The sequence below is a fragment of the Scardinius erythrophthalmus genome, assembly GCF_964197995.2.
Source record: "Scardinius erythrophthalmus genome assembly, chromosome: 10".
In the NCBI taxonomy this organism is placed as follows: Eukaryota; Metazoa; Chordata; class Actinopteri; order Cypriniformes; family Leuciscidae; genus Scardinius; species Scardinius erythrophthalmus.
The window spans coordinates 36,352,247-36,369,488 of record NC_138230.1 but is presented as its reverse complement, the minus strand read 5'-3'; the positions used below and the strand labels follow the sequence as shown (position 1 = coordinate 36,369,488).

Genomic DNA, 17,242 nt, shown 5'->3' with positions numbered 1-17,242 from the left:
ATGTATAGTTTGTCAAGGTAATATACACGGCGCACTGGCAAAGGTTAACAGGTTAAGGTCAAACTTTTAATTTGACATTATTTCAAAATGCACTTTTTTGGTGTGTTAAGAAACAAAGTCACGAGAGTGGCCTTTTTCAGTAACATTATATTATCTGCAAGTACAGTTTTAAATATACCTTTAGAAATGTGAAATACAAGTGCACATTCATTACAATTAAGCACCCTTCTTTTTCACACGAGTATCCTTTTAAACCTATTTTAAACCTAACCTCACGTACCCATTTTATTTTATTTTTACTCTGAGGCAGAAATGGGCTTCCATAGATAGCCTTATCTGAAGTGACTGAAATGTTTTTTTCTGTGCGGTAAACCTATTACTGGCTTAACACCTTTTGGACCATGTATAGTATTCATAACTTCCCTATTTGATGATTGCTTTTGCCAGTCATGCATGGTTAAAGTTCAGCCACAATTATGATGTAGCCTTCCCGTCAAGGCCAGATTCACCCTCCTAAACCAGCCGACATGCAAATATCTAAGGAGAATGTACACCTGTTCCTGGCTGAGATGTTGAGTATACAGAATGATCAGTTTGCTTTGTCTTTGCTACTGGCAATGAGTCAGCTAATTACAATGGAAAAGAGCCCTGTTAGGGCTCTCAAGCGAGAATGACCTCAAATAGCCATGTTCTCTGAATCACATGCAAACACACACCAGTGTGGTCTCAGTGACACCTGTTTATGTCATAACAAATGAGAAGTAGATATTTCCCATGGAGACTAAGGTGTTTTACTCTAAAGGGAGAGGAAGCGCAGAAAACCTGTTCTGTTCCTGCTTAACAACATGACTAATGCACACATCAGATACTTTGAGTCATCAGAGAGATATTTTACAGTCAAAAAAAAAAAAAAAAACATGATTGCTAAAAATAATCCGCCTTTAATGTCAAATCCTCGATCCGACCACGTTTGAACTCCAAACCTGCAGCCGAACCATCTATTATATTCTGTCACGATTGAATTCAGGCAACCAGGACAGGAACAATGCGTATACTGAAATATTCCACACTTCTTTTGGAACTGCAGGAACCCAAAATAGTAATTTAACACTGCACAACCTCTGAATACTTCTATTTGTCTTTTATTTTAGACTGTGATCATTAGCCCACAAAACACTCGTTTACCTTTCTCATTAATACTGGAAAATGACTCTGGATAGCTCTGGTATTTTAAGCATCAAAAACAGTCCACATTCCCTTGAGTCTATTCTAAACAGGGCTCTCTTTTTCTGTCTAGTAAAACAGGTGCTCGTTCAATTACACCCTTCCAAATTAAGAGCGGTCACTCACAACCAATGCAACGGGGACAAAGGTTCCAATAGTGACTTACTCAATAGTCTATGTGGGACATATGCAGCCGATTTTATTTTGCCACACAATTGATGTTTAAAACCCAATGTGGGAGTCGATGTCTTGTGTGTGTGCCCCGAAGGCTAGTAAACTATTTGCAGAGGTATGCTAATATGCCAAATGACATGGTAGAGACACAAATTTATTTTGTGCGTCATAGACATATGCTTTCCTGCTCTTTGTGCATTCTCCTTGTTTAAATTAAACAAATATCTCCATAGAAAGATCTATGGTTATTCTATAAAGGGCACTCCCTTGTCTTTCTCTTTATGGCGATGACTCATCAGCGCATTAACAAATATGAACTGCAGATATATGTACAAACCCACCGATCCCTCAGACGCAGACTTTTTTGTAGCTAAGCATGTTAAATATGTAATTATAGTTGACATAGCCTGTTTGCAGAAAGATGATATATCTTAAACATACTGGTAAGAAAATAAACCAATGAACTAATGAGCACAATAACCCTCTGGCCTCTGAATGTCGAAATAAGTTAATCATTGCCTGGCCATGTGTTTTGATGAAGAATGAAAAAAATGAATGCAACTTCCTTGGATTTCACAATGCCAAACATTTGGAGTAAATTGTAAACATTTGAAAAGAATACAAAGGCATCGGTTTTGCATAAGTGTTATTTAAAACGCTTTGCATGCAGATTTGACTGCTGAGGGAAAGGCAAGTTGATTAAACTAGCGCTTTACTATTCATCTGGAAGGTGAATGGCATGTGGCGATTGCTCAATCGTCGAGACTGCAATGAATGTGTCACTAGAGAAAGTCTGAACCGGGCGGAGTTCCAGCATTAAGAAGTCCGATTCATTTTAAAGAATCGTTTCGTTCGGATGAATTAATGAAAAATGCTTCTTTTGAGACATCACTCAAAGGTGTTCCCTCAATACGTGCTAGATGTTATGCATTATTTGTGTAGACTACTGAAACACATTATAGTTAGGCCTAATTGTCGATGTTATCGCTTTGTTTTCGATTCGGCTGTATCGCTCGTGTTTTTTATGGATTCAACATCACCCACGTCACCCACCTCACAGTTTTACTGCCAATATTCGTCTCCCATTCAGTGGAATGATTAAACGAAGCTTGCGAGTCGATTCAAATGAATCATTCGAGTGAACCGACTCGTTCGAAACGGACATCAGCTGAAAGTAGAGCTCAGAAAGCAGCATCAGTAGTTGAGTCAGACAGCCCTTCTCTCGGGCTCAGACCTACACCGGGAATATTTCACACCACACAGCTGCTCCATACTCTCTTGGGCTTCAATGTTGTCCAAAAAAGCTTCAGCGGACTAATGCAAAAAACTGAAAAACAATGGATAAGAGAAACTGCAAACCTATGACACAAACACCTTTTTTTGCATTTCACATTAATTGACGAGTAAATAGGATTTTTTTCTTTCTCCTTTTGCATTGCATTGCACATATCTTTTTCTGGAATATGCTTTCGTAAAATCCGTCGGATCACCCCGGTAGCTAATATCAGTTTCAACTGTAGTTTGTAAGAATGAGTGTGCAGTGGATTCATAATCCGGTACCGGGAAGACACGGACACAAGCGCTTTGACACAGACGAGCCCGTGAGCAGATGTCCGCGGCTCAGCGAGTCTTCAGCTGATGCTGGTCTCCTGGGTTCCTCTCCGGGATCTCCGGTGAGCGGAGCTCCTCTGAGCGTCACCTCAGCCCATCAGGGTCCCACTCGCATCGGCCAGTTCCTGCTAGTTCCCCTGACCGACCGACCGGGGGTGCACAGCGCTTTAGACATGGACACAGGAGAGGAACTGCTCTGCAAGGTAGACCACTGCATACTATAATGTGCATGACCTATATAAGTATGATCCACTTTTGTTTCAATAATAATACATAACCAAATATCAGTATTATTATTATTATTATCATCAGCAAAACAGAAAAGATGCACGTAAAATGCTGCAGGACTTGTTTTTTAAATCAAATGCATGCATGTACTGTATATGATCAAAAATATCTCACAATACACATTAAAAATGCTGAAGCATATAAATAATTGTACGCTATCAGAATCTCTGAGCAGGTTACTGGGGATGCTATCAGATTTATGATATGTGGATCTTTATCAAATATTTGCAAATGCACCAGCATCTGAGTCAGATATATGGGTCTGACATGATACTCAAATAGAATGTGCATGATTATTGCTGCCACAAACTTCACAAGACATTCAACTTTTTATAGCATGTTTGTGTTTGATCCTTACAGTATCACGGTCTCCATTCAACCTCCAGTGAACTGACTTTATCAGGTCACAATTGTAAATGTCTTATGATGACACTTTTTTTTTTTTTTTTGCCATCTGCAGGTGTTTGATATGGGCCACTATCAGGAGAAAATAAGAGCCTACAGCATGCTTTCAGCTCATAAGAACATTGCACAGATCAAAGACATAGTTCTTGGGGAGTGCAAAGCCTATGTTTTCCAAGAGAAGGATTTTGGTGACATGCACACCTTCGTAAAGAGCAGCAAGAGGCTTCCTGAAGACCTGGCTTCCAAGCTTTTCTACCAGGTGGTGTCTGCGGTGAACCACTGCCACCAGGTTGGCATCGTTTTGGGGGACCTCAAGCTTCGCAAGTTTGTGTTCTCAGACGAGAAAAGGTGAGAGTTACAGTTTGTTAGTGTGAGTGTGAAAGCAGAAAGAGTTTTTTTGGGGCAAGCCAGGTGCAGAACTGTACCTCATCTATCAATGCTGTGACACCAGCAGCGTTATACTTGAATAGTGTCGGTTCTACATTCATTCAGTTTTCGCTTCCTCACAGCTATGTGACACATCACAGGTGATTGGTGCTGCTTCCCTAAAGATTCAATGGAACAAACACTAAACACTCACTTCCGTAAGAGGAACGACTTGTAATCAGACCTCTGGACCTGTGTCAGAGATTTTTCTGTAGAAACTGAGAGTCCTCTGAATTATGCAAATGAATTATATATAAAAAGCAAATGGCCTAAAAAAAAAAAAATCATCTACAGTCCCCAGTGAAGGGAACATGGGAGCTGGCTAACCTACCTATATGTCTGTCTATATTACTTTTGAAATTTCTTTTGATATTTTTATTACATATTATTTTATTATACCTTTTATATAAAATGTTACTTATAAAAAATTAAAATAAAAAATGAAATTATATACAAATAAAAACTTTTATATATAAAATATTACTGTATATATATTTTTTAAATATATTTTATATATATATAATTTAAATTAGATTTTACTTTATATATATATTTATATGCAAATATAAAATATATAATAAATAAAATTATTATATATAAAATATCAATTTTAATTTTTTATTAAATAATTTCTTATCTTTTTTTATACAAAATATTTAAAAATTGATAAATCTAAAAAATAAATGAATAACTTTTAAATAAAAAATGAATGTTTATATTTTAACAGAGACACTTTAATTAGCATGCTGACATCTTGCTGCGTTTTTGCTGTTAGACGGTTTTGCACAGTAAAAAACGCATCTCCGTTTGGGGTCATGTGAACTCAAAACTCACCTAATTATACAGGGCTTCCTTAAAACCAGTTAGTCAACTAGTCTTTCAAGCAACATTGACTAGCTGATTTAGCATATATGTGTATTTCACATCCCTCAGTACATACAGTAAATTCGCTATTTCTGGGGCAGCATTTTACACCTGACCTTTGGGCATCGGTTTTCATTTGAGTGAATGGAAGTAGACAAGCAAGTGTAAGAGGACGTAGTCACCCTTCTCTTATAGCAGCCAACGGGTGCAGCAAGATGAGTCATAGCAATGCACACAGAGGGGGAAACTCACCATTCAGGATCATACCCACACACCTCTGAATACGGCATCACCCGTAGGTGAGGAGCGCCGGTTGCGACACCGGCAGACTGGCGGCCCGTCCCGGCAGACGGCGTCTAGCGCAGACGTAACCAGGGCATGCTGACATTTGCTGAGACCAAGCGCACAAAGAGACGTTATCTTTTTTATTTCACTTTGTTTGGCACCATTCAGCCTAGTGACAAGTTATGCAAACCTGTTGTTCTTACACTATCTTTCCGCAGGACGAATCGCAATTTCCATAGCTGGAATAGCTTTTGCGAAATGCGGTAATGATGAGCGATGGATAAGCAGCAAAAATTTGAAACTGCGATAGGGCAGAGATACACAAAGACGCTCACTGACCTGGAATGCGTCTGTAGTTAGATTGTGAAACACACGCACGCACGCAGGCACGCACACACAGGCTGGCTGGGCAGGGGCCGTTTGCGCGTCACTGATGTAACAGCGCTGTTCGTGGGTAATAAGGCACTGCCAGATGACATAAGCGTACGGCACAGGTGCAGGAAGAACACAGCAGACCTGCAGCACAGCGCAGTGCACTCATTTGTCCTCAGTCTCTCTGTCTGTCACACACACACACACACAGGACTATGACTCATTCTCTCCACCTCTCTGGCAGAATGCAGTTGTGTCATCCACAAACCCCCCCAAACCGAGGCTGATAGCCAGTGATGAAACACAATAGCATGCAGAGCAGCTCATGTTTTACTGACAGGGATACCACAGACTCACAGGTCATCAGCTCTGTCCACAGGGATATTCCTAGAGTAGTAGGGGATTTGTTTCCTGATGGAAATTGAGCTAAACTTAGCCCAGAGTTCACAAGAACACATTACGAAGCGCTTCAATGTTTTTTTTACGTGTCGTGCATTGTGGAAACTTTCATGCGTGCTTTTGTTTAAACGAAGGTCGTAATTAGACGAGGCTCGGCCCGTCCTTTATTTGTAGTAGTAGCGCCTGTTTGAGGGTCAGGACACTGTCTTTTCCGTGATTTACATGCACTGCAGTCCGTGAGCTCAACAAAAGTGACGGAGAGTTATTTCAGCTCCATGCACAATAAAGGAAGGCTTCAATCACTTTGTTTAGATGGAAGTGCAAATTTATATGGAATCTGTGACTACAGAGCTCTGCAGAAAACTACGTAGATTTCCTCAGAACCAGATCACCTGTCATGTACTTAATTATACACATCCTCCACCCATTGTGTGATATTTCGTCTATTTGATTATGCTTACAGTTGTTGTTAAGAGTGTGAGGCAAGTTCAGCAAGGATGCATTAAATTGATCAGACGTCACAGTGAAGACATTTCTAATGTTACAAAAGATTTATATTTCAAATAAATGCTGTTCTTTTGAACTTTCTATTGATCAAAGAATCCTGGAAAAATATGACGGTTTCCACAAAAATATTAAGAAGTGTTTTCAACATTGATAATAATGAGAAATGTTGCTTGAGCAGCAAATTAGCATATCAGAATCATTTCTGAAGGATCATGTGACAGTGAAGACTGGAGTAATGATGCTGAAAATTCAGCTTTGCCATCACAGGAATAAATTACATTTGAAAATATATTAAAGTAGAAAATGTTTTTTTTAAATTGTAATAATATTTTATATTATAAGTGTGTTTCTTGGTTTTGTGACAGAGCCCTGACACTCATGTATTCCCCTGTCTTTGTCTGTGTGTATTGTTGTGTTTCTGTCTTGTGCTGTATCACACACAGCTAGTGTTTCTCACGTTATCTTGTTCTGTGTGAACACACGGCTTATGAGTGTCTCTCATTAGCTGCACGTTCGTGTCTTGTTCCGTGTAAGCTCATGGCTAGCGATTGGTTATTGTTGGTCATGTGCTTGTGTGTGATTTCATGTTTGATGTGAGCACAAGGCTTGTCTCCTTATGCTTCCCTGTGCCGTGTGTGTGTGTGTGTGTGTGTGTGTGTGTGTGTGTGTGTGTGTGTGTGTGTGTGTGTGTGTGTGTGTGTGTGTGTGTGTGTGTGTGTGTGTGTGTGTGTGTGTGTGTGTGTGTGTTTCCTGTCTAGTCTAGTCTGTAGTGTTTTCCCCCACAGGGTAGTTGTGTTTGTGATTTGTTTTACTTTAATAAAGCCCATATTCCTCTGCATCCTTGAGTCCTCACTTCAACCCTACCTCAACCCGTGACAATATTACTGTATTTTTTGATCCATTAAAGAGACAAAAGCATAAAAAAAATCGTACCCACCCCAAACATTTGAACGGCACTATATTTTTTTTCTCTCTCAAATTTTACATAGCACCCCTTTGCAGCTTCCTGAAGGGTCCTGAATTCCCATTTGAAAACCCCTCTATTATACAGTAGTATAACCAGGAGCATCCAAAATGTGATTCATTTCCACAGGTTGATACCAGTTCTGCTCAATACCACCACGTAAAGTGGCAAACCACTTTAACACTGACTTAAAACTTGGGTGAAACCAAAACCCAGCCTATTCTGCAAAATTCGACACTAAAATCAAAGTCTACATGTGTATAAACCAGTCTTATGATATTCTTCACAGCCACAACACAGTAACTCATCATGTCATTGTACTAACCATGATGTGTTTGCTTTAGGACCCATTTGAAATTAGAGGGTCTGGAGGACTGCCATATTCTGTGCGGAGAGGACGACTCCATGTTCGACACGCACGGCTGCCCTGCGTACGTGAGTCCGGAGATTCTGAACGGCGGCGGGTGTTACTCGGGCAAGCAGGCGGACGCGTGGAGCCTCGGTGTCATGCTGTACACAATTTTAGTGGGCCGCTACCCTTTCCACGACCCGGACCCCGCCACCCTGTTCTCTAAGATTCGACGGGGCACGTACTGCCTTCCCGATGGACTGTCTTTAAGGGCGCGCTGCCTACTTCGCAGTCTGCTCAGAAAGGACCCCAGCGAGAGACTGACCACCGCAGAGGTCCTCATTCACCCATGGTTCCACAGCAAAACGCTGGACACAGGAAACGCGGAACAGGAAGTTAACCTCAGAGAACAGACAGTGCCCCAGATAGAAATGGAGCAGGGTGAGGATCTTTTCTCCTGAGGAAACCCAATATAGCTTGAATATGGACCAAAACTGTTGGTTATCTCGGTGGGTTTTTTGTTTTGAATTATTTGGTTTCTTATACAGATTTTGTAATAGATTCAGAAGTATACACTCACTCAAAGTACTGTATCATCTATGTCAGCTTTAAGGACAAGTGTGCGCACAGCCAGTGTATTTTGAAGTCATTTTTGGTGCTAGTGAACCATTCTTGTGCTGTGTGACGTGAGTGAGACTGGGCATTATGGGTCATGTGATAATGAGAGAATGTGAGAAGTGAGAATGTCAGCCTGGTGACTAACCTCGGCCTATGGGCCAGACCTGTGGCTTCACTCTTATACTGTCAAAACGAACCGTGCAGTTTGACTCACCCATCGAATACCGCAGCACCAAAGGTACATGTCTGCTTTGATAGGAGGAGAATGGTAGTTCAAACGTTAAATGTCAGTTATTGACCCTTAAAACTCTGTGTCATACAGATTCTTAAATTCAGTGAATTTCCAATAAATGTTCAGAATGAGCCTCAGGACAGATACAAAGAGTTACAGACATATACAAAGTGTTCATTCATCCTGCTGTACCCTGATCTCTCTAGTCAATCTAGTCACAGTTTCCTTACTTGAATCCAAGGGATCCTCATAAAAGCATGAGACTTCAGTATGGCAGGCCAGTTCATACTGCGGGTAAGAAATGAGATGACTCAACAGCTGGGCGTTGGTGTTATGAAGACGATAGGGCTATGAACCTCACTATGACTGTATGCGTATCTTCACTCTCACTTTAAAGTAAAGAGAACAGTTCTACAATAGCACTACTATAAGGGTAGAATGTCTTCTAAAGGTCTGTTTTCTGCTGCCCTCGTGCTGGGGGTTGTACGTTACCTCTGAATCCAAGCATAATGGAGAGATGCGACGTTTATGGTTTGTGAAAGGCTCTTTATAAGCAAAGGCTGGAGGGTATGCAAAATGTCTGTCTCATGCATGCAGCACATGGGGAAAGCTGACACGAGTGCACAGAGTTCATATTGCACTGTGAATTATGTATTTGTGACACAAACCCCAAGGCTTGACCATGAGGGTTTAATAGTTAAAATTCATTGTAGAAATGAGCATGTGTAAATATGTACATGTTAAGTGTGTGAACAAAATTTAATAAAGATTACTCTCTTATTTACATTTGTGGTGCATTCTGTGAAAAACCTATTTCTAAATGCATAACTTTTGTATGAAGCAAAATATTTCCTTTATTCCTTATGATTTCTTTTTCAATATTCAGATCATCAGAAGTCTCTAAAAATGTTCTTAAAGCCTCAAGATTACCCTTGTGAAAAAGAAGTGTGCTTAATTGTATTGAATGTGCACTTGTACTTGCAGATAATATATTAATGAAATAAAAGGCCACTTTAAGGGATAGTTCACCCAAAAATGAAAATTCTGTCATCAATAAGTTTTTCAAACCTGTATGAATTCTGCCGAACACAAATTAAGATATTTTTAAAGAGTAACAGGGTAACAGTTGATGGGCTCCATTGAATTCCATAGTAGGAAAAAAAATACTATATCTTCTTTTGTGTTCAGCAGAAGAAAGAAATTCATACAGGTTTGAAAAAACTTGAGGGTGAGTAAATGATGACAGAATTTTCATTTCTGGGTGAACTATCCCTTTAAGTGCACTGGAAGAGAGTACAGTTTCTTAACAAACTCAAGTACACTTTAAAAAATATTTTGTCGTGTTTTAAGGAAGTTCACTTATTTTGCTGTTGATTAACACGTCAAGTCCATGATTGTAATTTTAATTGTAGTGTGTGATTCAATATAACATTTAAAGCTTACATATTTTAAATGTACTAAATAGCAACTTCATTATTACAAACGTGTATTTTAAAACTTATTTAAATAAATGACATACTAGTTTCAATAGAAATTATATTAGAGGGATAAAAAATGAAAATTTTGTCTTTAATTACTCACCCTCAAATTGTTCTAAACCTGTATGAGTTTCTCTGTAATGTTGAACACAAAAGAAGATATTTAAAGAATGTTGGTAACCAGACTTCTTCTATGGAAGTCAATGGGTGCCGTCAACTTTATTGTGGGGTGAACTATCCCTTTAAAGTGTTTTTGTTGACCATAAATGCATTTGGCAGTACAATAGAGTAATTAAATTACATATAAGGGTAAAAAAAAAAAAAACATTCTGAAAATCCAAAAATATACATATAATATATATATAATGTGTGTATTTATAAATAAAAATTATATATATATATATATATATATATATATATATATATATATATATATATATATATATATATATATATATATTTTTTTTTTTTATTTTTTTTTTTTTTTTAAGTACTTTTTAAAAGTAGGCCTATGCTAAATTGAGGACAGACTGAAAGAGAAAACTCAAAGTGCATTTTGACCTGAGAGTCAGGTAACTCCACCCCTCTGTTATGACTTCACAAAGGCTTGCGTAAGCGGCTGATTGGGTATCAACAGAGTAGCTGGAGCGTCTCTGTAGTTGGGCGGCTGCCAAGAAGCGTTGCACGCCATGGATGCAATTGCCAAACATGTCGGAGCCGGCCTTGGGTGACGCTCTGATAAAAAAAAAAGTGCCACTGTTATTGCACTACTCATATTATCTTGACACTAGTCTCTCTCTGAGTGACATTGTGAGTCACTGCCGAGTGTATGAAGTTGTCTCCAAATCAAAAGATGATGTGATGGGATAAGGTTATATTTAAGGGCCTGTTTGTTAGCAGCTTAGTTGTGATATGCAGTCAGGCTTTAGACATTGTGAGAGATAAAGGGGTGTAAAGTGGCTCTGTAAGCAACTTGCGTCACAACTTGTCAACTGCACCGACTATTAATCTGCTTCAAATGATGGTAATGCCGTCAGCCATGAACTGAAGTCTCTAGAGACTTGATTTCAAGATTTATGAGACCAAGAGTACTTTAAGAGCCATTATGATGCACAGCATATAACTGTTGTTGAGCATATAATCTGATTGTACCATTTAAACACAAATACTAAACCACATTTCCTGTTATTAATGTAAGTCTCATTGGTTCTACATTCCCACAACACGTAAATAAAAAGCAAAGATTCACACTGATGATCATTTAGTGCAACTAATTCAAACTATTTGTTTCTTGTTGCATCATTTTGGAGATTTTGCATCTAAAACAACTTTAAAACATTACACTAATTCTACCAAAGCCAACAAGAGTTCAAGGGAAGTGGTTGGTTATCGAAAACTGTAATTCCTCTTTAATAATGTTCACAATATCAGTCAGAGGTAATGTAAAAAGTTATCACTGTTGCATGGTTACCGTAATTTTTGCAAGTGTTATTTTAGTATTATTTGTATAAAATAGCATTTCTTATTATATGAATAGCCTATATTCTGAATCAGAATATATTAACATAGTAAGAAATACTATTATTATACAAATAATACAACAAAATTCTGAACAAGCTTTTATGTTTATATTTTCAGTTCCCATTTTAATTTGAGTCACTCTGGGCTTTTGTCATTTTTTTTTTTTTTTTTTTTACATTTCATTTTTAAAGTTTTCCATGATATTCACATTTTATTTCAGCTTATTCAATTAACCAAAATGATTTTAATAGTTTTAGTTAACAATAACATCACTCTCGACTATGCTTTATGCACACATCTAATATAGCAAAGCAAAAGTAAAGCGGAAGATTTAACAATGTACATTAGAGCTCTATAATTCATTTTTACCATTCATATTTAATTATCAGTGTTATGTCACACCCATGTGGATATGTTAGGTACTGCAATAAAACAATAATTTATTCCTGGGAAACAAACAGAATTAAATTGGATAAAGGAAGAAAAAATCACTCGAATTCATAGACTAATCCAAGCAGGTTTCAGATACACATTTTTTTAAATGTGCAAAAATTTGTGCAAAAATCCTATTCTTCATAGTGTAGCCTACATGGCAACAGTAAACCACCAGAGGCCAGTATTTCAGCAAAAGTGGGAAAGTTGTTGTCGAACCTGTTGAACAGATGGTTTTGTAGTTCTCCATGCCAAGTGCAACCATCTGTTTCACGGTCTGTTTCATGTACATCCGAGCCCAAATCATTTTGCCATTCAGCCACACAAAATAGAGATGCTCTACCTTGTAAGCTGGCATCTAATGGAAGTCTATCTTCTGTCAGTTTAGTTAGTGGTTGCTAGGCTAAGATTACTGATATTATGGCTCATAGGGTTATAGATCTGAACAAAACTTGGTATATAAACTAGTTCTGCCATTATGTTACGTAACATACTTGGAGTTTAGAAGAAACGTGACGTTACGAGCAGAATTGTCTGTTATTTTAGTGAAGTATCTACCTGTATTAACTGAACTTCACATATGTGCTTCATGTTTTGTCACCACATGCTCATACCAGACATATGGCTCGTTCAAGTCATCTCGTATAGATCGTATTTACGAGTTGAACGCACTTGAACGCCACCACAATGTCGTAAATACCAGTGGGGAGCTCGGGATTTTCTCTAAGCTCCGATCTTTACGAGTTGGGGGCGTGTCAGTGTTTAACATGGCGGAATACACAATACGTAAAGGTATTTAGCTGTGATATTGTCAGGCTTTTCTATTTACAGCGCAGTTAGCTATTCGCCAACACAGAATATGATTGTATTATAATATAACAATGCAACATGTAACGATGAGCTGGCAGTGGCTTCATAAATTAATAAAAAACATAAAAATACAAAGTACACCTGATGCACATTTCTTTGTTCTTCATTTTCTAGAACAAGAGTTTAAAAACCTTACTGTATTTTTGTGTAATTAATTAAGAGAAAGTACTCCGCCATCTTGCTCCGACGAAAGTGACTTGAACGCACATGCCGTTATAAGCACGACTTCCCACCTCGTACGTACGAACTTCCCAGGAGGACTTGAACGCACCAATACTGAAGTGATTCCTTAACGTCTTGTGCCAGTATGTAGCCTACGCCGTGCTTCTAAAATATTTTAATCAGATGCTGAAAGTCACCAAACTCCTTACTCCTAAAGTCCTTACCGCAACGTTACAATAATGTTCATTTTATACATTTTTCTTTAGTAATTTATATTTTTTTAAAAATTATATATTTAAATAGCTTTTTCAAATTTGATGCTGTTTTGTGAATACTGATATAAAAAATATACAAAATAGGAAATTTCATGGTTTTTTTAATGCCATGTAAAAAAATTACAGTAACCTTAGATGTCAATTGTTTCCATATGCACAAAAGATAACATAATTAACTTTTTATGACAGATGTTGCTATTTCAATGTGTTAATCATCTCAACTTAAGTGTAAACATATTTTTTTTGCAAATGAAAATGAAAAAAAAATGAAAATAGAGCAGTGGTGCAGTAATGACATTTTGTGTTGGTAAGGACAAAAATACATTTTTTAATGTAAGAAATGGCTTGTTTTTATATATACTAATATATAAAGCCTACAAATATATACTTCAGTACTAATAATATACTGAATATTTGTAATTTAATATACAGTAAACCTTGAATTTGTCTCTACCGCAACACAAGGTATTTACCGCAACACCTAAATTTGCTGCGGTAAAGACATGTTGCGGAAATGACATTTTTGCTAATATTTTAGCTAATTGGCAGCTAGCAAGGCCTACCACATTAGTTTTGACTCTTAGCATCTTAATACATGAATTCAACAGTAATATACATTTATTTTTAAAATGTAGTTCAAAAATACACAATTATTAAGCTGAATGGTAAGGACGCACAATAAATACTAGAGCAGAAAAGATGATGTTTACCTTATTTTTTGGGAGGCTATCTTGTGAGTGAGGTAGTGTGGTGGCCCAGTTTGTCAGCAATGTGCTCAAGTGATAATTTCTGTTTCCATATATAGAAACTAGACTTGTTTTTGTTCGGTAAAATTTCATAATAAAAGCTTTTTTTCATTGTTGCGGTAAGGACTCAAAAGTGTGGGACAGGCACATTTAGTTAAAAAAATCATAAAAATGATCAGTAAATAATACAACGAATGTTAAGATGCTGTAAATGAATCTTTATATTAAACAATTCAAATTGAAATAATGTCATATTGTAAAAGAATGAGCTAATTTTAAGTATCTCAACATTGAAACCACGGGTGTGGGACATGAGCAAAAATGGTGTTTGGACCTATAAATGCTTCATAATTTTACATTAAATCATATTATTAATTAATTATTTTTTATGTCAAGGTGTGTATTGACACTACGTTTATATTTATGAAACATCAAATGACAAATTTTAACATAAATCTAAAATTTCACTCCTGGGACTTAAAAGTGCCCGTAGTTGCAGAAACACCCACAGACTGTAAATGAGCCAGGTTAGAGCATAAATGCTAATTTTCACCAGTCCCAAGGCAGGCAGACAACAACTCAAAAAGATAATATGACAATATTCAACACAAAAGGATATGACAATATACAGTATCAGGCAAGAAACACATTAGCACGCATTCAGACAGATCACATTACATCAATAAAATTAGTCAAAATGAGGACATAACTGGGAACTTTTAAGAAACAGTTTAAAGTGCTTTATGCATATAAAATGGAGTCCAACAAAAGTTTTAGAGAGGCAAGCTCATGTAAAAATCTATTTTTATGTCCTTGTAGTGTTTCCTCAGGATTTTTTATCCATTTCTGCTCCGTACAGAATGTGATTCAGGTTTGAACCAGCTTCCTTAACATTTCAAAAGGCTTTTTGTATCCTGCAAGTGACAAATAACATGGGGAATGTTGCAATAAATCTGAGAGAGAGCTAATCTTTTAATAATCTTACTATGGTTCTCAGAACGCAAGCTGCAGTACGCTTGTTCTCCCTCAAGAGATCACGGGTTTGTCAGAGCTGCTGGGTTATATCATTACCCCTCCTGATGGAAATGAAACTTTCAGAGGAGCAACACTCATTACATTTGAGTCACACTCATCATTTTATTACCGCTCTCTCTAAATGTCATGTTCATTTCTGCTCACTCATTCATCAGCCATCACATCTGTTAATAGACTTGCTGGAAGTCTGCTCTGGAAATCCTGCAATTTTTACACCATTGGGATGGTGAAACTGAACAGAGAATCTACTTGTTATATCGACTGGTTTTAGATTATAAGTGAATCATAATAAAAGCAAGTTTAATAATATTAATATGAGGTATAATATGAGTTAAAAGACACATATTTGAGGTCGGGTATTGATGAAGGAGTCTGGATCTTTGTAATGGGACTAAGTAACAAATTACTTTTGTTGCTGAAATTGTTGATGTAACTTAATTGCTTTATGTGTAACCAATGCACAAGATTTTAAAAGCACTTTTTTAATAAATGTTGGAAAACTGCTATATGTCACTAGCACTTAAAAGGGTGAAATTATACAGTTTTATAAGCAAGAAAACAGTATGTGGTCTAACTTGTACCACCAAACAAAATTAAAAAAGAGAATATTTTTTCATATGTTAAGGGGTGGACAAGGAGCAAACCCCTTAAAGCTGAAACAGACCATAGCATAAATATATAAAACACAATTTGTTCCTTTTGCAGGCAGTAATAACTTCAGAAAATGTTGCTGTTTTATTCAAATTGCGTGCTGTTTATCGAGAATAAATTGGACATGTTGGATGTATTGAATGTGACACAGTGGAGCAAGAGCCCTAAGTAGCTTATTTTAGATTCAGGCTCCATCAGAAAATACCTAATCAGCATTTTTGGAAAAAAAAAAATGAGAAAGATTAATTCTAATCAGTCTTACACCACATTGTAAGAGGCTTAGCTGCAATTTCCAAAAATTGACCATTATATCCAAGCGCACATGCTGCTTTGGTAAGGAAGCTGTGCATTTTTTTGGTGTAAAAATTAGTTAACGCCCAGCCTTCTGTAAAGCCACAGAAGAGAAAATCCTGGCTTGAGCAACAAGATTAGATTCCCTGCACATAACACCTATTGTGTTCGCTTCAAATCCCACAGATCAGCCATCTCATTGGCAGCCTTGGTGGTTGTTCTCCCCATACGACAACGGCGATGAGATGAGTTAACAAGAATATACATGAACTGTGACTAAAAAAAGTAACTATATAGAAACTATAGAGATATGAATCAAATGTGAGAAAGTTGGATTGCCATTAGGAATATATTCCCTTTTCCCTCTGTGAAGGTAAATTCAATAGCTATCAATATATTTGATCAATATTAATATTGCTGTATGCACTGTAAAAAGTATACATCAATAAGTTGTGGCAACATATGTTTTTACATCTGTTTTATGTTATTTTTTTAAGTCAGTTTAATGTAATTCAAGTTGAAATGACTTAAACATCCAAGTTGATTGTACTTAAAAATGTAAGTCTTGGACTTATTTTGCCTTCACTAGTTAATTTTAAATGATTTTTATTCAATGACTTTCGGGTGGGTCGACGTTTACTGTCAGAAATTTTGAGTTAAGATTAATGATATTTTGTGGAATGTAAATCTATAATAAAGTGATAAATAATGTTTTAACCAAAAAGCGCATTAAAATGTTGATACATGCTAAGGAAGATATATCTTCTGTTCGAGCATTTTTATTTAGCATATTCTGCTCAGTATCAAACTTGTGTCATTAATGACCACAGACGGGTTCAAATGGTTACACTTTATTTCGATAGTCCACTTTAGACATTCTACTAAGTAACTTTAAAACTACATGTCAACTAACTCTCATTAATTTGCAACTATACATCAACTAACTCTTGTTAGAGTATTAGTAGACTTTCAGGTACAGTTAGGTTTATGGTTAGAATAATATAATAAGTTGACATGTACTTCCAAAGTTACTTAGAATGTTTGTTGGGGAGCGTCAACATAA

General features: G+C 36.9%; 1 protein-coding gene across 1 annotated transcript; it reads left to right on the top strand.

The window, feature by feature from the left end:
* Positions 1-2,601: 2,601 nt before the first annotated feature.
* On the top strand, positions 2,602-9,501 carry trib1 (tribbles pseudokinase 1). Its single transcript, XM_081376210.1, has 3 exons — positions 2,602-3,212; positions 3,758-4,050; positions 7,864-9,501. Exons 1-3 carry the CDS (start codon positions 2,928-2,930, stop codon positions 8,327-8,329), a joined length of 1,044 nt encoding a protein of 347 aa, XP_081232336.1. The 5' UTR covers positions 2,602-2,927; the 3' UTR covers positions 8,330-9,501.
* The last annotated feature ends 7,741 nt before the right edge of the window (positions 9,502-17,242 follow it).